At 30.3% G+C, this 21,094-nt stretch overlaps 2 protein-coding genes and 4 non-coding genes across 6 annotated transcripts; 4 read left to right on the top strand and 2 right to left on the bottom strand.

Annotated features, from left to right (window-relative positions):
- Positions 1 to 1,857: 1,857 nt before the first annotated feature.
- Positions 1,858 to 8,806, bottom strand: LOC124842733 (sucrose synthase 6-like). The gene is made up of 14 exons (XM_047319294.2): positions 8,506 to 8,806; positions 8,265 to 8,419; positions 5,198 to 5,390; positions 4,964 to 5,082; positions 4,667 to 4,883; positions 4,486 to 4,581; positions 4,231 to 4,404; positions 4,027 to 4,143; positions 3,756 to 3,922; positions 3,318 to 3,542; positions 2,648 to 3,214; positions 2,436 to 2,574; positions 2,276 to 2,349; positions 1,858 to 2,175 (listed from the first exon to the last, which is right to left on the bottom strand). Exons 1-14 carry the CDS (start codon positions 8,740 to 8,742, stop codon positions 2,166 to 2,168), a joined length of 2,490 nt encoding a protein of 829 aa, XP_047175250.1. The 5' UTR covers positions 8,743 to 8,806; the 3' UTR covers positions 1,858 to 2,165.
- Positions 8,807 to 10,473: 1,667 nt separating this feature from the next.
- LOC148198736 (small nucleolar RNA Z103) lies at positions 10,474 to 10,586 on the top strand. The gene has a single exon (XR_015780010.1). It is a non-coding gene; the product is annotated as a small nucleolar RNA Z103 (small nucleolar RNA).
- A 129-nt stretch (positions 10,587 to 10,715) lies between these two features.
- On the top strand, positions 10,716 to 10,808 carry LOC124842741 (small nucleolar RNA Z103). Its single transcript, XR_007029204.1, has one exon. It is a non-coding gene; the product is annotated as a small nucleolar RNA Z103 (small nucleolar RNA).
- LOC124842738 (glutathione S-transferase F11-like) lies at positions 10,729 to 13,681 on the bottom strand. The gene is made up of 3 exons (XM_088116217.1): positions 13,343 to 13,681; positions 12,950 to 12,998; positions 10,729 to 12,723 (listed from the first exon to the last, which is right to left on the bottom strand). The coding sequence occupies exons 1-3, from the start codon at positions 13,487 to 13,489 to the stop codon at positions 12,278 to 12,280; spliced, it is 642 nt and encodes a 213-aa protein (XP_087972343.1). The 5' UTR covers positions 13,490 to 13,681; the 3' UTR covers positions 10,729 to 12,277.
- On the top strand, positions 11,082 to 11,174 carry LOC124842740 (small nucleolar RNA Z103). Its single transcript, XR_007029203.1, has one exon. It is a non-coding gene; the product is annotated as a small nucleolar RNA Z103 (small nucleolar RNA).
- On the top strand, positions 11,408 to 11,500 carry LOC124842739 (small nucleolar RNA Z103). The gene has a single exon (XR_007029202.1). It is a non-coding gene; the product is annotated as a small nucleolar RNA Z103 (small nucleolar RNA).
- Positions 13,682 to 21,094: the final 7,413 nt, after the last annotated feature.

Genomic DNA, 21,094 nt, shown 5'->3' on the forward strand with positions numbered 1-21,094 from the left:
TTTAAAAGTAGTTATTTATCATCATGACTTTATAATTACACTTGTATTAATTGTTTTTTAAGAATAAAAGGATCATTAATGTCATCTACATGCAACATCTTGGTAATAGATTTCTTAATATGCATTAATCACTTCTAAAATAATATGCATTAATCACTTCTAAAATCTCACATTTTAACAAGGTTTTATGTTAAATCACCTATATATGAAAAATTATAATAAAAATTCTTATTTATATTATGCATTCACATTCATTTCTGAAAATTATATATTTCTAAAATTTATGTATTTCTAAAAATATTATAATTAAAATTATTTTTAAAGTCATGATAAATAATTACTTTTTATTTTATTTTATTTTAAAAAATAATTAATATATACGTAGACTATATAAATAATTACCTTTTATTTATTTATTTTAAATTAAATTTTAAAATTATTAAAATATTTAAAGTATGTTTCTTTAGTGTGGATTTTTTTGTAACTTACAACTTAATACGCTAAAATATATGTTTTCCTCTTTTCTAATCTAAAATCAATGTCTTACATAAGGAAAAGACATCTTTAAGAAGATAACATATTTCAGAGAATGTTTCATCTTATGATCAGACTCCAAACTTCAATACCATATTCACAAAACCCAGAATTTTTTGTAATTTCTCTTTTCTTTACTATCAGTTTCTTTAAGTTTAATGTTTATAGGTCTTATTTTCTTAAATGACATTCAATTTTTCAATTTTTCAATTTTTCATTTTTATTTAGTATGAGAGTTTTAACTCATACTTTAGATTATTATCATAATACATAATGAATCGATTCAAGACTCATAAAATATATAAATCAAATTGAAATAATTATTTTTTACTTAATTTATATGCGTCAAATCGACTTACTTTGAAGAATTTATTTATATAAAAAAATAGTCTAATTATACTAATTTTAGTTTTTCTCATCAATTATTACATTATTGATATTTTTTTATGAGAGATAAATATATATATATTGCTATAAGAGTGAAATGATAAAAATGATAAAAATGATAAAAATGATAATTATTGTTATCTTTTGATGATAAAAATGATAAAATTATTATTGCTATAATTATTAAAATAAAAATCAGTATTTGATTTTTATAATTTTATTATAGAGTTTTTTTTTTGTAAGGAAGGTTTTTATTATAGGTAGTTAATTTTAGTTTTAAAAATGATTAAGTTTTAAGAAAATCGTTGAATAAAAAAATAATTAAATTTAAAAAAAAACTATCATGCAAAGGATAACATTGGAAAAGTAATTATTTTAATTTAAAAAACAATGATGAAAAAAAGAAAGTGTAACAAAAAATAAATCTATAAGATATCAAACAGTTCTGGATCATATAAGTTTTGTATAAATAATTTGTGTAATAATAAAATTTTTTCTAACTATAAGTTTTAAAAAAGGTATGACCTAATTCAGATGGATTAATGATATATAATGAATAAATGTAATGATTGTATTCCTCTATAATGAATCAAACTATATCAGTCTAATTTATATAGTAACTATTACAGAATTTAGTAACTTATTCTCAATTCTTCTTCATTTAATTAAAAACTCATTTTGTTTAGATCATGTTTAAAAAGCTTAGGTTAACTCAAAATCATTTAATAATTTATTTTTAAATATTAAATTGTCGTAATTTAAATATATTGAAATATAAATAAATATGAATTTGATTACTATTTTATTGTTTAATATTTTTAAATTTCCACATAAACTATCATCGAAATAAATAGCTGCAAATTCAAAGATTAGATGGATGAAAATCACATCACATAAATGTTAATGGTGTAATAACTGTAGTAATTTACTGTGACCAAGATACGAAAATAGTCCTGCAAAGTGTAAAATTTTGCTTTGGAATGACTTTATTGGATTAAATCGAAATGGTAGGGATGAGAATTCTTCAATTTCTCTATTTTCATACAGAAATTTCCTCACAATTTTTATCAGTAACAGGAAAATAGCTGTCAATTCGTAGCAGTACAGAATTTGATTAATTTGAAGTAAATTGTATAGAGAGAGATCACAAGATTGGCTTGCGTACTGATCTGTGATTGAGGCTTTAGATTAGTGATCTCTTAATCAACTGAAAAGAAGCAAGAGTTTGCGTGCAAACCAGAGTGTTAACGCTTGCTGTGGCAAGGAAAAAAAGAGAAAATGTTAGAGGAAGTTCGACATTTTATTAACTTCAATTTTGTTTCTAAAATGATTCTTTGTTGATCGTGCGGCATACCTTGTGCTTTGTTTTCTGACACTTTTCTTCTTAGTCACTGGTTGCTGAGGTTCATAACTTGGAACAGGTATAATCTTCACATGGAACATTGACATATCAAAAGTGGTAATTAGTCATTTTGCATTGCATGATAATGGCTGTTCTGTGTATGCTTCCTTACCAAATTCTTGAACATGAGATTGTACAACATCTTAATGTAACTTTGCTTTGCCACTTTTTGTTGATTATTCACCCGCCTCCAGAAGGTATACATGTTCCCCATATCCAATATCTTGTTTGCATAGATCTTCCATGTGTAGCTACGAAACAAAGGCATAAGAAGGGAATAATAATGCTAAAAATGGATCGGTGAAATTGAAGTTTCATGTTTACCATTCATTTATGCGGTGCAATCCTGCTGCTGAAATTCCATTCCAGTGTGTTGAATCTTGTAAGCATTTTTCAAAGAAATCAGCAATTTTGTTGCTTGATTCTTCTCCATTGTGGGGATCAATGTGGAAGCCAGAGATTCCGTCAACAATGATTTCTGCCGGACCTCCTTGGTTGGTGGCAAAAGTAGGTAAACCAGAGTTCATTGCTTCAATGACAGTGAGACCAAATGCTTCATACAAAGCAGGCTGCACAAAAGCTCCCTTTGTATCAGCAATGAAGCGGTAGAGCTCTCCATTGCGGTATCTGTCAGTTTGTGCAGCAATCCATCTGAATTGACCCTTTAGTCGGTACTTTTCTACCAGATCATGCATCTTTCTTATCTCTGTCATTTCCTCCCTGTCTTTGGATTTCAAAGGGTCAAAGAAGCCTCCAACTATTACGAGGTTCACCATTTTTCTCAACCTTTGGTTCTTTCCATACCACTCAACTAACCCAGTTAAGTTCTTGACAACATCAAACCTTGCCATTGAAAAGATGATGGGTTTTCTCCTGTTTTCTAGATATCCACTGTTTCAATGATATATTCAGCAGATAAGGTTAACCATTTGGAAGAATATAGCAATTCTTATCTAAACAGTAACCACAAAACAGATGCAACTAAGTGGCTTACATATGTTCGTTGGTATCGACTTTACTGTACAACAGGTCTTCAATGACAGGATAAAATTGGGTGAATCTTCTGTCTTTTTCTGTGTAAGGAAAGTAGACAGACTGATCAGCTCCAGGTGCAGCTATGTTGAACTTAGGATCAAATACATTTATCCCTGAAACAACCCTACACAGCCCTGGCAGTGTAAATGCAGCATGGCTTTCATATTGTCCTGGTCTATCCTTGCTGCAAACAACTTTCAGAACTTAATATTGCAAACTTCAGTTGATTTATCGTCATTATTTATATTAACTTCCTAGTTTCTCTCAATTTTGGTATTAGTACCATCTTATAAATTACTTAAGTGAATTTCTTGAGTGTGACAATATTTCAATTTCCAAGTAATAGAGAAAGGATGCCAAAAGTAAATTCTTTTTTTTTTTTAATATGACATCTAACCTTCCAGCAATTTCCTGATAGGTGCTGGTTATGATGAAATCTGATGCATTCATTGCTATTATATCAGCCATGAATTGACATGAGAAGTGGTACTTAGGATCTAATTCTTTCCACTTGACATCTGAATCTTCATACTTAGTTTTCTCCAAAGCATGTGCAATAGTTCCCTGGTTTTCAGTGCAACCTAAGGAATTAATTTATCCAGCAGAAAGGACATCTTTACAGCCACAAAAGTTGCTGAATATGAAATTTTCAGTTAGAGGGTATTAACCTGAGTTATCTTAAGTCTGTTAGCCATGAGAGATGCTACCAAATTCCCATCAGTGTAATTTCCAATAATAAGATCTGGTTTTCCTTCCATGAGGCTGAGAATCTTGGCTGTGGCATCCTTTTAACATGGGCCATAGATTTGATGAGATAGAAAACTTACATATAAAAGCTACCAAGTAAAGATTCTTATATCATATGTACATACTTGAGTAAACCTCTCAAGATAAGGATAGATGTCAAAACGAGAAACCCATTGACGCAGGATTCCTTCATCTGTATGAAAAGGAACACGTAGAATATTGGAATACTTAGTTCCATTGATTAGTTCCAACTCCTGATTGCACTTGGTTCCTTGAGCATCGGGGATGAGTCTTGTGACCTGTCATGCTCAATAATATACTTGCATAATTCTCTCAAAGCAATACATAGAAAGGGGAAACTCTATTGCATTACAACTTACCACTAGAATCTGAGGCTTTATATTTAGGCCTTGTTGCTTAATTCTAAGTAACAACTCTGCTTCAAGAGCTCTAACTTGATCCAATATGTACACTACCTGCTCCAAAGTGCACCATGTTAAGGGTTGTAACTTGTAAAATCATTTCCATGATCTTCACTTAACTGAAGTTCAGAAGTGTTACCTGTCCACCAGTGTCTGGCAAGCCAAGAACATCTGCTTGTCCAAAATAACCATGGATAGAGAATATCACAACATTGAAAATTGTAGGAACTCTGCTAAAAAAATTCTCCAGGGTCACTGCATCAGGAGCTTGGAGTACTTCTGATAGAGTTCCCATTGTCTTCTTCACCCTTCCTGCAGTATCTCCCCATCCTCTCTCAAACCCCCACTCTTTGAGCCTGTGAGTGAAAATGGTGTTGATTACTAAATTAGTGAATACAAACTTAGTCCAATTTAAGAAAAATATGAAGGGGTTTACTTTGTCTCAAAATCTTGGTAAGGGGCATCCCTTGGAAGTGCTGAGAGATATCCATCCGCCACCATCAGTGCCAGCTGAAGCTTTGCAGCAGAGCTGAGGGTGTCACTTATCATCAGGTTCTACCATTGTAGATGACAAAAGGGAAGATTAAGATTAATGTTCTAAAGTATGTGTGATGAAAAAACATAAGTTGTTGGTAATGTTTTATGAACTTGATGTTGTTTTTCCACTTACTTCACCACCATGGTTTAGTGATAACAAGTAGTCAACAATAGGTTGTGTTTTGGTCAGTTTCCCGCTAAACCTGGAAGTTAAGAACTTAGAAACAAAATGGAGCCCATTTCCAATTGAAGAAGGCAGGGTCATGTTCGGAATAGGGAAATCAAATGCTCCAAAATCTGCTTCAAATGCGTTTTCATCGTTTGCCCTGCAACACGTACCCAAGTTAATGTTGAAAACAAAGTGCCAAAATAATTAGTCTTGCTGTTGGAGACTATTTTCATGTGGCAAGGTACAAGTATTGAACACGGTTGATATATTTGTCCCACTAAATATGGTGAGTCAAGTACTAATAATATAGTTACCAAAAGTTGATATATATTTGCTATCAAAACGTACACTTAAAAGGAAAACAATGTGTATTAATATGATAATGACACACTGCAATTGATTATTTGCTATTATATATGATTTTTAGCGTCCTGGCTTGAAGTAACACAGTATAAATAAATTATGATTACAAAGATAAATAATGCTTTTAGATTTTGGTTTGAATGTGTTACGTAAACTTAAATGGAATAAAATTAAATGGGTTGTTTTATGGGTAGTTTATTTGTTAAGGAGTTTTATCACTTTTAGAGTGTAAGGTCAAGAGTTTAGTGTACTGGTTAATGTGTAATAATTGTGTCTTGATAACAAAATTTAAGGCCGGGAGATGAAAAGCCAAAATCTAGTCTATAAATTGTAATGTTTGATTGCATGAAATATATATAGAAGTGAATAAGTTTTTTTTTTTACATAAAGGTTTATTTTGCTAAAAAAGTGGTATTAAGAGCCAATTAGCTTAAGTGTTTGTGTAAAAAAAAAAGTGAGAGACGATAAGTTTTACAAAATATGTGGCCTTGTCCAAGTTGACAAAGACGGTTAACTATGACAATTCAAGTCTCAAAATAAAAGTTCTCATTGGTTCTCGAGAAAATTGGGAGGTGGTGGACAATGGTCATGTAAGACTAGAAAACACCATAATTTAGTCAAATGTCCATATGAATGCATTGCAAAAAACATGTACAAGGATAGGGCAACTTTATACATCATGTACCAAACTATGGTTGAGTCTGACTTTGAGAAGATTGTAAGTGTAAAAATTTTGAAAGAAGCGTGAGACATTCTATAAAAGACGTATAAGGGAGATGATCTAGAGAAGCAGATGAGGCTTCAAACACTTCGAGGAGTGTTAGAGAGCATGGGAATGAAGGAGACGAAGGGAGTAGAAGAGTACATTACTTTGTGGCAAACCAACTCGCATAAACAAAGAGGCGTTGTCCACTAGCCGAGTGGTGGAGAAGATTCTAAGGTCATTGATCGATAATTTCGAGAATGTGGTGTGCGTGATTGAGGAGTCCAAGGACTTATCAATGCTCGCAATTGAAGAGCTTGTCGGATCTCTTAAGACATACGAGTAGCGAAAGAAGAAAAAATGGGAGCCAAGCTGAGGACAAGAAGAAGGGAAAAAGGAGTCCGGTCAACAAAATTGGCATGGAAGAGGACGAGGTCCATGGAGAGAAGGTTTGTCAAGCAACTCAAAGTGTGGCAAGTATGACCACTATGTAGAAGATTGTTACTTAGACAAGCGTTTCAGATGTGGTAAGGTTAGGTATTTTGCAAAAGATTGTTGATCTAAGAATGAAAGAGAAGGGATGATCAACCTCGCAGAAGAAGTTGAAAAAGAAGTAACGTTGTTGATTATGGGACGTAGTTTAGGAGTCGAACACATGCAATTAGTGAACTCAGAAAGACAGTGGAGGGGCAAGGAAAGCTTAGAGAGCCCAAATAAGGGTATGGAAAGCTCAGAGAGCCCAAATAAGGGTATGGAAAGCTCAGATAGTCCGAGGAGGTGTTCAGACAACTCACATAACTCAAAAGAGCATATGGAGAGCTTGGTAGAGTACTGTGATAGTTTAGTGGGGAGCTCGAATAACTCGATGGAGCAAGTGAACACCTTAGATAGCTCAGGTGAGAGTCTAAAGAGCATGGTTTATTGGTGTGAAATGAGTGTGGTATGATATCTCAAAAAGAAATTAGTATATTGATATGAACTTGGATAAAAAATACTAAGGTAGTAAAGAGCATGGCAAAAAACAAATCAGTCACTAAGAATGAAAATATCAAGTCAACCATAGTGAAAGCGAAATACAAGTGGACCATAAACAAAGAAAAGAACAAGTCATATTAGGAATATGGGTTAGAAGCCTAACACTCTCACTCTCTAACACACTCCCAAAGGCACACACAAGAATGAGTAAAGAAACGTATGATATTCGCAGCAAATGAATAAATAATACAATCCAGATTCTTGGAGCTTAACCTTCCTCACCATGTTCAAAACCTGTTTATACAATGTAAGTAGTATAACTAATTAAGTGAAACTACAAAAGGTCCTTTATATAGACCTTTTCCGTCCCCTTTAACTGCTCAACACTTACTCTTCCTTATTTCTCTACTCTCTTTCTCCTTTCATAAACCCTTCACGTCCTAACAAGTTAGCTACAAAAATAGCGAGAACCTGACTTTTAGTGAAAGAAGCAAACACAATGTGATTTCCATGTGGCACGAATGAAGGGTAGAAGAACTAAAATAAATGAGCATTTAAGTTTACTAGGAATTTTGATTAGTAAACTTAAATGGAATAAAATTAAATGAGTTGTTTATTTGTTTAAGAATTTTACCACTTTTAGAGTTGAAGGTTCAACACAAGAGTTTATTATATTGGTTAATGCATAATAATTGTATTTTAATGTTAGAGTTTAAGGTTTCAAAAATGAAAAACTATAATAGAGTTATAAATTTTAATGTTTGATTGCATGAAATATACAAGAGAATAAATTTTTTGAAATAAAGGTTTATCTTGAGAATGTCATAATCAAATTTATGTTTGTAACAACATCTGAATAGCTGAATTGGGATGAGTAGCTAGGTTTGTTAAGAAAATAAATGGAAATGAGGGGAGAAGGAAGACGGTAAGAGAAGTTGTTTAGAAGGTTAATCAATGCAAAACTTGCAAAAACGAAGAGAAATGACATACCATTCTTTGTCATATACGATTTCCTTGAATTTGAGATAATCTGTGGAAGTGATTGGTTCAACTGAAAGATCCTCAAAGCTCACTCTTACAAATTCCCAGACTCCAGGATTTGGCCTCACTGCAAAGGCCACATAAGGTGGATCAACAGCAGCTTCCTGCAAGTTTCAGGTGGTCAACATTATAATCCAAATGGTAAATAATATGACATTGTAACATAGAGAAGAAAAAGAAAAGAGAAAACCTGTGTACAACTCAATAAGAATCCAAGGTTCCCCTCTAATACTTGATTTCTCTGCATGTTGTCATCTATAACTTGCTCCATTTCTTCCATCAATTCATGAAGCTTTATAATCCTTCTCCCCTTCTCAATGTACTTAGCAAAACACCTCTTCACATGCTGCCTACTTTGCCTCAACGCATCATGAGGCATGTCATCAGTTACCAATTCTTTGTCTCTGAAGATCGGTGAAGAAGCCATTTTAAGAATGAGATAATGATAATGAAGGAATTAAGGTGGCTCTAAGGAGCTGTGCCTCATTTTATATTTATATATGCTTGTCTATTTATACATAATTGTCATGATTGGCCCCACGACAGAGGTGCAGAAGTTGAGGAAGAACATTTGCAATGGACAATGTGAATGGTATCAGTAAGTCAGAATCATTCTTTTCTTCTATGTGTGTAGTTCTTGTGCTATATGTTTGTATGTGAGCATCAGAAAAAGAATATGCAAAGGTGTCATCTTCTTCAAGGCATTTGCATACTGTATGATACCAAACTGTTGAGTTTCGTCCAAGATTGCTCGCAATATCTACTAAAAGAATCGATTTTAGATTTAAAACTTCAATTTTTAATTATATATATATATATATATATATATATATATATACGCATCATCATTGTATTTATATATGTCCACTTTCATCTCAGGATAATTAAAAAATATAAATTAATTTATATAATTTGTTTTAAAATTGTAAAAAATAAAAAATAGAAAATAAGTATAAAATGAATAATTTTTATAATTTATTATAAGGAAGTGTTTTTTTAGATAATTATTGAATTTAAAGAAATAATATATATATAAATTAATTACTTTAGAAAAGATTGTTTAAAATTATTCTAAAGTAATTAATTTTATCTTTTTACACAGTTACATTTCAAGATATGAGTTTTTTATACTAAGGAAAGTTATATTCAAATATTAAAGATCTCACTTTTACAAATATCATTTTTGTTTGCACAATAAATAGTTTATAGTACCGCAGAGAAAAATATATAAATATTCTATTGTCTCTCTATCGTTTTGAGATGTTTTCTGAAATAAAAAATTAACAAATTAAAAAAAATCTATTTATGTTTTAAAATATAACTTCTTCATTAAAATATTCTTTTAAATCATATATGTGTTATTAAAATTATGTAAATTGTGTATATTTCATATCATTCTTGAGAATATACTTTAAATTGTCTTTTATCATATATTATACTTTAGGAAATATTTGATATTTTAAAATGTATAATTAAAGCAGCTCGAAATATCACCCATCATTTTTATTTTTTATTTATCTATAATATGTAATTAAAAAGCTTTAAAATAAGTTTTTGGTACATATACGGGCCATAAGAAGAAAATCCCTTTTTATTCGGAGGAATGTCATTTGTGGGCTTGGCCTGTAATGGACAGAAAAAGGCCCACTAGTCATTGCAGTTAACCTCTTTCAAAATCAAAGAAACCCTAATCTTGGGTTCAACGGCGCATTCTTGTTTCACCCCTTTATAAGCACCTTTCATCTCTTGTATACACATTCGCCATTCTTCTTTTTCAAAGTTTATATCTTTCAGACTGCCATTGATTAAAGATTCTTTTCGGTGTTATGGGTATGCCTGATGTGTGTATGTGTATGCGTCATTTACTGATTACCTGTGCTCTGATCTTCGTGGGTACTGTGTATGAGCTGACGCTATAGCAATTCTTTCTGCAATATTTTTTATACTGATTTATTTATCTTGTCTCAGTTTCCATTGCAGAGCAGGAAAATTCATTCCTTGATTCAAAAGCTTCTAAGTTTTTTTCTTTCGATTCCATTTTTCTATCGATGTTTGGTATTGTGGTGGGAATGTGGTGGGAAGAAATAGGGTTATGATGCATGCTATCTTTTTGTGTTTACGAATCTTGGTACAGAAGTAGATAGCGGTAGAGTGGATAAAAGATGTGATGAGCCTTTCCCCATATGATCGAAGTTGATTCTAACTGTGCTATTCTCATAATTTAGTCTCATTTATTGAGTATTGAATTTCCAAGCCAGAACTCTGATCTTTCTACCGTTTCAATTTTATGTGACAATATTTTTGCAAATGTTTTAATTAATTTGAGCATAGTGTTGTTATTATTAGTTAGAATTTGTGTTTGTTAATGTTTTATTGTCCATTGATTTTTTGCATTGTTTGATGGATGTGATGATTATTTCCCCATGTGATCGACGCTGAACATACTGTGCGATCTTTCTCTTTAGAGAAACCAAGCCAATTAATCTGATCCATTATGTATGTTTTAGAATGTTCATCTTAGAATTGATATTTGTTTCAGAAGCGCATTTGTCTTTCTCATGCGAAGCTATTCATGAGAGGTGTGTTGTTGAATTTTGACTCTTTATGTTTTAGAAGCGGTAGCATTTGTCTTTGAACAATTATTGGAAACTCCATGGATTTTATAATTTGTTATTAAAATTAATTAATGCGAACACGGTTTTGTTAATTTTTTGTAGGAATTTGGTGTTTATTAATACATTGTATAATGATTTGTTTCATCGTATGATGGATGTGATGATTATTTCCCCAGGTGATCGACGCTGAACATACTGTGCGATCTTTCTCTTTAGAGAAACCAAGCCAATAAATCTGATCCATTATTGTATGTTTTAGTATCCTCCTCTTAGAATTTATATTTGTTTTAAAAGTGCATTTGTCTTTTTGATGTGCATTTATTCATGACCGTGTGTTTTTGAATTTTTAATGGTATTTGTTTTAGAAGCGGTTGCATTTGCCTTCGAACAATTATTGGAAACTTCATGGATTATATGATTTCTGATTAAATTTTATGAATTAGCTAGTTATATTTGGCATTAAAATTGCACTGCAAGATGGAAGTGATGATTATTTCCCCAGATGATCGAAGCTGAATATACTGTGCGATTTTTCTCTTTAGAGAAACCAAGCCAATAAATCTGATCCATCTTTGCATATTTTCAATTTGATCTTCTCTTTGGATAGTATATGTTCAGATTTCATATTTTCATAGCAATTGTGTCTTTTCTTTTTGCCTAGATTTAATAGGGATTTGTGAATACCTTTTTAATTGTAGATTCCTGATAAATTATGTTGGAGAATTGATGAAGGGTGTATTTTGTATTTGGATATTCCCATCTTTTCTAAAGGTTATTCTCCAGATAACAATTAACAGGAGTTTAATGCTTGTGCTGCTTGTATGTGGATTGCAAGTTTGGCTCTTCTGTTACATACATACCAATGTACCAATTTGAAATCTCTGCACCAGTTTGCAATTTGACTGTGGATTGACTGGATTTTTAAGTTGGGTTTTTGTGGAAGGGATGTCGGCTGCGGCCTCCTAATCTATCAATAATATTTTCCTCGAACATACATAAATGCAGTCTAGCAGCTGCTTTCTTTCAAACTGAAACTGACAAAAGTTTGCTTGGTCATTGACATAAGCTTGCAACAGATTGACATTAAGACTTTCACATTAAAAGTAAATTTATATCAAAACAAAAAAAGTTGTTACTTCATAATAAGGGAACACCATTCGTTACGTTACATAAGACATTTTTAAACAGAATCAATCTTTCATGATAAGGATAAGACAAACTTACTAATGACTTGAACTTATTTTCCCAAGGAATTTTTAACACATTATTTGTATAATAAAGTGCGAAGTAAAAATTGATGGTAATGAGATAGTCGTAAGTTATATAATAAACTAACTGCTGTTTAAATCAGTGAGCCAGATCTTTTAACTTCTTCCAAGTTGGCCTGTTTGAAATTTTCTGCCACCATGCATAGACATTCTTCCTCTCAGTTACCAAGTGGCCAAGTTTGGCTTCCTCAATAAGATGTCCAAGCCCTGGAAGGTGGCTGAGATCAGCCAAAGAGAAAAAATCTCCTGCAAGGTATGAGCTTTGAGAGAGCCTACTTTCATACACATCAAGGACCTTCACTAAATCTTTCTCACTTATGTCTGCCAAGGCCAAGTTCCCAACCTTACCCATCCTTGGTAGGATCACACGCTGAAACATTATAGTGAAACATAAATTATTAAAGTTGTGTGCTTCTACTTCAAGCCACTGCTCCACCAAAGCCCTTTCCTCTAAGGTTTTACCCATTAGCTCACTACCACGATCTGCATATTTTGTTGCATAATACCTTATAATAGCTCTTGATTCTGCATAAACAACACAACAAAAACCAGGTTGCGTTGGATCGCACTGTATATGTGATAGGTAACACAATTTTTGTACATAAGTGCATTACTGTGTTGCAACTTGAACTACATTTTGTTATCAATTGAGGCAATAGATGTGAAGTATTTAAGTAATATTTTTCTGAAAGATCATTAAAAAAGGAATAACATAAAAGGTTTAACCCAAAGTATTTGATTGAATTCTTACCAAAGAGCCTGAAATCACCGTCTTCCACAACTGGAACTTGACCAAAGGGCTGCAACAAATATCCTTACACATATAATTACACATAAACTAAACCCTAAACATTATCTCAAAATATAGTCAGGTTTGATTGGATTAACTTTGTATTTATAAAATTCACTACATTAAAATTTGGATTATCCAAATAAAGGTGACAGTGATTTCTTCACCCCCCGTCCAATTTCATCCATACATAAATTTATTTAATCTATTTATTACCAAAATAAATAAATAAAATATATTGATGAAAAGTCATCTGTTAATTTTATAGACGGTCATTTTTTGTTTCTTCATCAAAATGAAGCCACAATTATGATCTTAAAATTAAAAGTGTGTGAAAAAATTGTATGAGTGGACCTGTAGGAGAAGGAATTGAGGTGTCTTATGTTGTCCCTGTTGAAGATCAATCGGCACAAGTTCAAAGTCTACTCCTTTCTCCAAGAGGCACACCATCACTCTTTGAGGGCATGCTGCCCTTACATCACCATACACCTTCACCACCATAGTTCAAATTTCTATACTCAAACACACTCAATCTTTAATTATTTGATGCCGCCACTGCAAAATATAGAAAGTAGAACTCTAGTTATAGCTACAAATGTCACTTCATTTATTGCTTTCTTTCAGCACTTAACTGTCCACCAACCGCATGGTGCAACCAGTACCATGGGGGTTGCCACGTGACCCTTCTTCCTCCCCCTTTCTCAATAATTATTAGGGTTTATATTTCTTCAAATTCACTGTCTGATTCTTTCATCGTTTTAATGTTCACCAAAAAATTCTAACTATTAAAATTTAAATTTCTTAATAAAATAAACAACTATTTGTTCAATATGAAGAAACTTTTTCATTGTATTAATATTAAATTAAGTATTTATGTAAAATAGTCAATAAGTAAAAAAGATAAAAAAAAATGTTTATTTTATAATAATATGACAAGTCTGGATTTAATTTTACTTTAAACTGTAATGAACTGAAACCACACAAGTTGGGCTGTATTTTTTTGGACCCAAAAGAATGGCTGTTTGACTTTTTGTAATGTTTGGGCTGGCCCGAATTTTCATGATATCAGCAAGAAAGTTGCTCCCTCAACCACCACCGAACATTCCCTGCACCACCTCATACCTATTTTGCCCTTGTCCTAAAACGGATGTCAACATTTGTTTCACCTTCAACAGACGTTGATATCCGTGAACGGATGTTGACATCTGTTTACATATTTTTATAACGAATATCACAGATATGGCACGTTTTAATAATTTTTTTAAAAATATTTTTATTATTATTTAAATAATAATACATAAATTAAATTAATAATAATTATTTTATTAAATAAAATAAAATTAATTTATAAATAATTAAGTAATAATTTTAAAAAAATTAAATAATATTTATATATTAATTTAAAATATAGTAAATTAAAAAACAAAAACTAAAAAAAACTGCAACATCCGTTTAATAAAAATTTTATAAATATTTTAATTATTATTTAAATAATAATACATAAATTAAATTAATAATTATTATTTTATTAAATTAAATTAATTTATAAATAATTATTTAATAATTTTAAAAAAAATTAAATAATATTTATATATTAATTTAAAATACAATAAATTAAAATACTAAAAAAAAAAGAAAAAAACTCAACGGATAATTTTAGAATTTAGAAAAAATGTGGTGGTGCAAGAAACAATGTGAGGTGGTGTAGAGAGTAATCCTCTGTCCGCAACGTTGTTTTTCCTGTTCACATTACAGATTTTTTTTCTTTTTTTAATTTCCTTGAGCAAATCTCTTTATGAGAATTACTCAAATTAGTTTTTATCTGTAGCCATTGTGATATACAACGAGTTTTCTCTAGTTTTTATAATATATTTTGTAAAGCAAAATTATATTAGACAGATTTTAGTATCATTTTTTAAAATTACTTTTAAGTTTAGTTTAACTTATAAATTTTATATGTAAAATGAGATTTATATTTACTTAGTAGTATCTATAAAATGATTATAATTGGATTATATTTATAATCAACGTAGTATTAATATTTACAAAGGAAGAAGTAATGAAGGTTTTTTTATAAAAATAGTATAACTTTTTACCAAAATTACGTAAATAGATAAAGTCGTATATTGTGAGTACCACTTTAAACTATTAAAAACGATGAAGTCTTATTTTATAAATACAAGTTTTAATTTTATAAAAAAATCATTATTTATATATATATATAATTTTAACTTATGGAATTCGTAATATGACCACACGACTTCTTTTTCCTGGTCTTTAATTTTTTTTCTTCTATTTATTTACGTAATTTTTTCATGATCTGTAATTTTGGTAAAGTATTATAGTACTTTTGTAAAAGCCAATAATGAAAGTGCAAAGTTGAAAAGGTAGTGGGAGATCAAGAAAAAATCAACGCTTAAGAAAGAGAAAGGAAGAAAATGTTGGAAGATGAGAAGGTATAGCCGAAGGATGATGGTGTTTGTGTGAAAAGACAAATTATATTCGCACATAAATTCTTCTTAGAATCAATCTTCTGTCGCACTTAACTTATATTCGAAGCAAATTGATTAAAAATTAATTATTAAAACACTGATGAAAATGTTCAATATTCCCTTTTGAATACGCTAGGGTGGTAGCTTTTGTCAGTGCATGCAGTGGGTCATATTCGGAAAAGAACAAACACGTTAAAAGCAATCGTGTAAAATATACATTTTTCATCATAAAGATGCAGGCTACATGCTTGTTAAAATGTCAAAAGTTAAAAAGCCAAGAATTAGGCTCTTTGAAACTAAACGGAGAACATTATCCTAAAGAACGGTGCTGGTCTTAGCCAGTGAAATTTGAAAAGTCTGGGAAAGAATATTAGGCTTTAGGCCGAGTCCATATTAAAGTCATTTAATGCTGCCATAAGCTTCCAGCATTTCCACTATCAAAGGCTTAAGTTTTGTAGAAGAAGAAGTCATGATGATAAAACCCATTGCCTATTGACATTAATATACAGTTGAGAGATGTGACTTGTGTTGTATTAGAAACTCTGAAAACTACTATTCTTTCATTCTCTGTCTCATATTTCTCAAAATATCAAAACTTTATGACTACTTCTGCAAGTGGCCAAACTATCTTTGCGCTGTCTTCAATGAAGCTCAAGAAAATCTACTCACACTTCCAACATCTGTAATTTTAATCTCTTTCATTACTTACAATTATTTTCATTTTTCTTTATCAACAATCTCTCATGATATTTGTGCTATCCCATAAACTAAAAACACTACAAAATTGTGATATGTCTTTTTTCTGTCTCTAAATATCTCCTTTATCTTTTTTCATATCCTTCAAATTTCTATACACATAATAAGATAATACTATGTTACTTAATCAAGAAAAAGATTAAATAATAAATATTTAATTAAAAGTATATAAAGCAAAATTAATAGAAAGATAACTAAAAATACTTAAATATATAATAACTTCACATTTGATTAAGTCAATTACTTATTATGTATATTATTGAAAGATGAAACTGTGATTTTATCTAAAACAGTAACACGATAAATACTTTTATACAATATTTAATTTAAATTGCATGAAAGTGGGTCCCCTTCTTGTATTTTCGAAGATTGCTCCATAACTGGTCACATGTCTATAACTTTATTCACACATTGTTTCTTATTTAAAAAACAAGTAATTTAAATTATTTAATAAAACATTTAGTATTCTTATCCCATATTTAAGAAGAAATATATAATTACTATGCATAAGTATATTATTCCTTCAAGAGATACAACAAATTTTGTATCAATTTGATATGGTCCCGTTATTGTCGTTTTCTTAAAAGCAATTGATTAATGTCGTTTTCTTAAAAGCAATTGATTAATGTCTTTTTCTTCATTTGTTGTAGTGTGAGATAGTATATAATTAATTTTACGAAAATACTGAATTTAATACCAATATTGAAATAGTTTTCTTTACTATGATGTTTGGAATCAATCCTAATCACGGCCACAACTTGTGCCAATTAATATTGCCACTAAGAGTAATATTTTAATAAATTGATAAATAGAATTTGGTAAATGTATTGGGCTAATAAATTATGAGTTAAATTAATAATTTGTTATGTTAGTAGCATGAAATAAATATGTATAGTTTTTAGATAGTTTTATTTCTTAAACATATATAATTTGTTATGTTAGTAGCATGAAAAATATCTATTAAAAGAATTTGACTCTGTAAACGAAACTCGTTTACTCTTGGGGTGAATTGTTGACTCTCAAATGCAGAACATTGGTTAAGAAAACTGAACTGTGTGAAATAGAATAACTTTTAATGTGTAATATATTTTTTTTTCAAAATGTGAAGCCATGATGCTTTAAGGATATTGATGTACTAATTTATTCATTATTTTTTTTATATATAAACTAATTTTATTTGTTTTAGTACTTAAAATTAAAAACCTATGTTACTGTATTATTTCATTTTTTCGATTATTTCTAAAATATAATTAAGTTCCCTAAACAAATAATCCAAAGTGACAAAGAAAAATAAAATTACTGCTTAAGTTGTTTTAAATTTTCATTCAATAAGCTATTATTATTGTAACGATTCTACTGTAATTAATAGAAATAATTATAAATAACATATATATAGTGTTCATTCACATTATAAATGTAACATATACAATAATTCCGAAACATAATCATTAATTAATATTTTTCTATACCATTATAAATGAAATTCATTTTTTTCACATTTTAAATTTATCTTTAATAATATTTTCTTTTAATTAAAATTATTATTTTACCAATTTTATCTTTTAAGTAGTATTTTTTAGAATTTAACTACTTTTTTAACTTAACAATTTTGTAAAACTAAAATAGCTATTTATAATAAAAAAATATTTATAAAATAAATAAACATTATTTATATTTATTTTTATAGTTATAATTTTATTGTTTTTTGCTATAAAAAATGTTAACAAATCTATGGTAGCGCATATATTTTATTATATTAATTTTTATAAACAAATTGTGAATAAAAGTTTTAAATGAGAATAATTGGACTCTCCTCTATTATTAAAATTCTTAGTTAGTTATTTACTAATATTATTATACCTTCTCATGCCAAAACATGAATACGTGCCACAACTACATATCATTTACAAGTTGAGCATGTAATAAACTAAGCAATATATTAAAGTATAAAATTAGGGGAAACACAACATTCACTCAATAAAAATAATATATTAATGATTTTCACTAATTATTTATAACTGTGATGATATATTGTAATGTAACAGACAAAGTGGGTCATATGAGTGGGGATACTACGTAATGTACTGGGTGACCCACATTATTCTTGTCCATAGCACAACAGGATAAGAACCGATAATGTTTAGATTTAATGAATTTTATTTTTTCCATCATTTGAAATTCATATACACTAATTAATATCACTTGTCTTGTGCAGAGATTCAAGACTCTTACTCCACTTCCTGAGAAGCCACTAACATACCTAAGGAAGACACTTGCAAAACATTTAATTAGATTATTCAATAGTTCATAGTTATTATGATTTAAAATATATTAGCATATGTTGATTTATTGTTATTAGACTTTGTACATTATGCTTTAAACATTATGTGATGTAAATATTGACTATTATGTTGTTATTATATTGTTTGATATGCAGGTCTATTTTTGTGATGGTGGATATCACAAAAACAGATCTGTTATTGCAGGAGAATAGCTAAAATCGAGGTATAAAGCCTGATTATGGCCTCGATTCAGCCACAACCGATGCCATAGGGTGCACGAGAATGTTTTTTAAAAAAATAGGGCTTTGACAGCGATTCAGCCTAGCACCGCTGCCATAGGTCCACGTTATTACCTCGGTTGAACTGAGGTAATAACCCCTCCCCCTCCCCCTCCCTTTTTTTTTTCTTCCTTACTACTTCGGTTGCTGGGAACCGAGGCAGTACCCTTTGAGATATTACCTCGGTTGGGACCAAGGTCAAAAGTCCCTCACCTTTTTACCTCGCTAGTATATGCCTCGATTTGACAACCGCAGCGTATTGTCAAAAATAGTCGCTATCTTTTCCCTTTGTTGCACTAGTGGCATACAAAAGTTATGTATCGAATAAGTAACAAAGGTCAAAGTTGTCAACAATCTAATCTACAGGAAACTTACGAAAAATATTTCTCTCAATACAAACCTTTAATTTAAGATTTAATTGGTAAAATATGTGTCTAAGACCCACTATTAAAATTTCAGCTCGATTTGACGATTAACAAAGAAAAAAATCTTATTTTACAAAGAGGACGCAGAGTCGAAAACTGGGTAGCACCCAAAGGCAGGAACTGGCGCTTTGTGCCTCAAAGTCAGGTGGTTGCTTGTCAACGATAAAAAATAACGTTCAACGCTTTGTCACGAGAATGCTCTCTAATTTTGGGATTTTAAACTAGCGTTCAGTAGTAAAAAATACTGCTTAGAGCCCAATTAATGAGTTTTGTGAAATCAGATTTTCAATTCTTGCACAATTGCTCAATGTGGCTTCCTGAGTTCTTTTCCTTCTCAAATGCATTTTAAATTTTTCTCTTAATTGTACTTAATTAGCCAATTTTTCAAGTAGAAATCTTCAATTTCATCATATCCACAAATCACAAATCAAGCTCCAAACACATTAAATTTTACATAACTTCCTAACAAAATAGCTTGAGCACATATTCAATCCACAAATTAATATAAAACAAATCATGTCATGACTCAAAAACACCCATCATACATCATACGACTCCTACTCACATAACATAATCAACATACATACAACCAAAATGACAAAAGATCAACATGCAAGTTTCTAAACACCTTTGCTTCTCTCAGCTTGTTGAGTTGGACAAAATCTCCTTCCTTCAATCTATTATAAGAAACAGAGATCCCAACAACTTTATAAACATGAAACAACTTGGATTAGTGACTCAAATGTTGTGTTGGATTCACATTTCATATGAGAGAGTTTGGACAACTAGAAATGTCACTTAAAAAAAAAAGACAAAGTTTACATTATGAAAAATATTAGACTCACGAAAAGAAATTGTTGTACTTGCCTTGAGTTGGAGAGAGTAAATGAAAGAACTCTCATTTTCGATTAAAGTGAAAGAGAATAAAAAATTTAAAAATTAAAAGAAAGAGAAGGAAGTTTTAAAAATAATCTAACAAAACTACAAATTTTAAATGTGACAAATTCACATATAAATATAAATTCATATGTTGGAAGTCACACATCGATGACTAGAGATAAGGCCAACTTATAGTTTATAAGTGGGTGCAAACCTCATTCTACAAACCGGTTTTGTGGGGTTGAGTTAAACTTAAAGTTCACTTCTAACATGGTATCAGAGTCATGGTTAGAGTATATCCTAGCGATATTTGTTATTTGTTGGGCATATTGTTCCACTCGCTATCAGACCACCCATTAAAAATGTCTAATCCCTTTTATAAGTGAGTGCAAACCTCACCTTACAAGCCAATTTTGTGGGGTTGAGTTAGGCTTAAAGTCCACTTCTAACATCATACATTCAAATTATGAAAAATAGCTTAAATAAAAGTATTACAAATTATGAAGAATAGCTTAAATAAAAGTATTACTATAAAGTTGGTTTTTCTTACCACAATTTTCCTGTGTTATAAGAAAAAAAATAGTAATAAACTTCACATAATCTCCTTAATCATATAAAAAAATTTAAATACCAACTATCAAACTTCCACCATTAAGTTCAAACTCGTAAGAAACCATTTATCCGAACATCCTAACATGCATGCATTTTCCAAATGAAGAAAAGAGGAACGAAAAAAACTTACCAAAGCTACTCTCCAATTAACAAATTCGTCAATATAGAAAAAAGAAAAGAGACTGGTTTTGGGTTATGAAAGAAGGAGGAGAAATATTTAAGGAAAATTAAGAAAACAATTTAAGAGAAAGAACTAGTTTGGTGCAATTAGAAAGGAATTTTTTAATTAAATAAAAATATATTTTGGAGAAAGCATAAAGTAAGATAGTATGAAATAAACGACACACCAGAATCACCATCTAGAGATTTTTCTTAATAAACT

The sequence above is a fragment of the Vigna umbellata genome, chromosome 5, assembly GCF_029865625.1.
Source record: "Vigna umbellata cultivar VRB3 chromosome 5, Vumbellata_1.0, whole genome shotgun sequence".
Lineage (NCBI taxonomy): Eukaryota > Viridiplantae > Streptophyta > Magnoliopsida > Fabales > Fabaceae > Vigna > Vigna umbellata.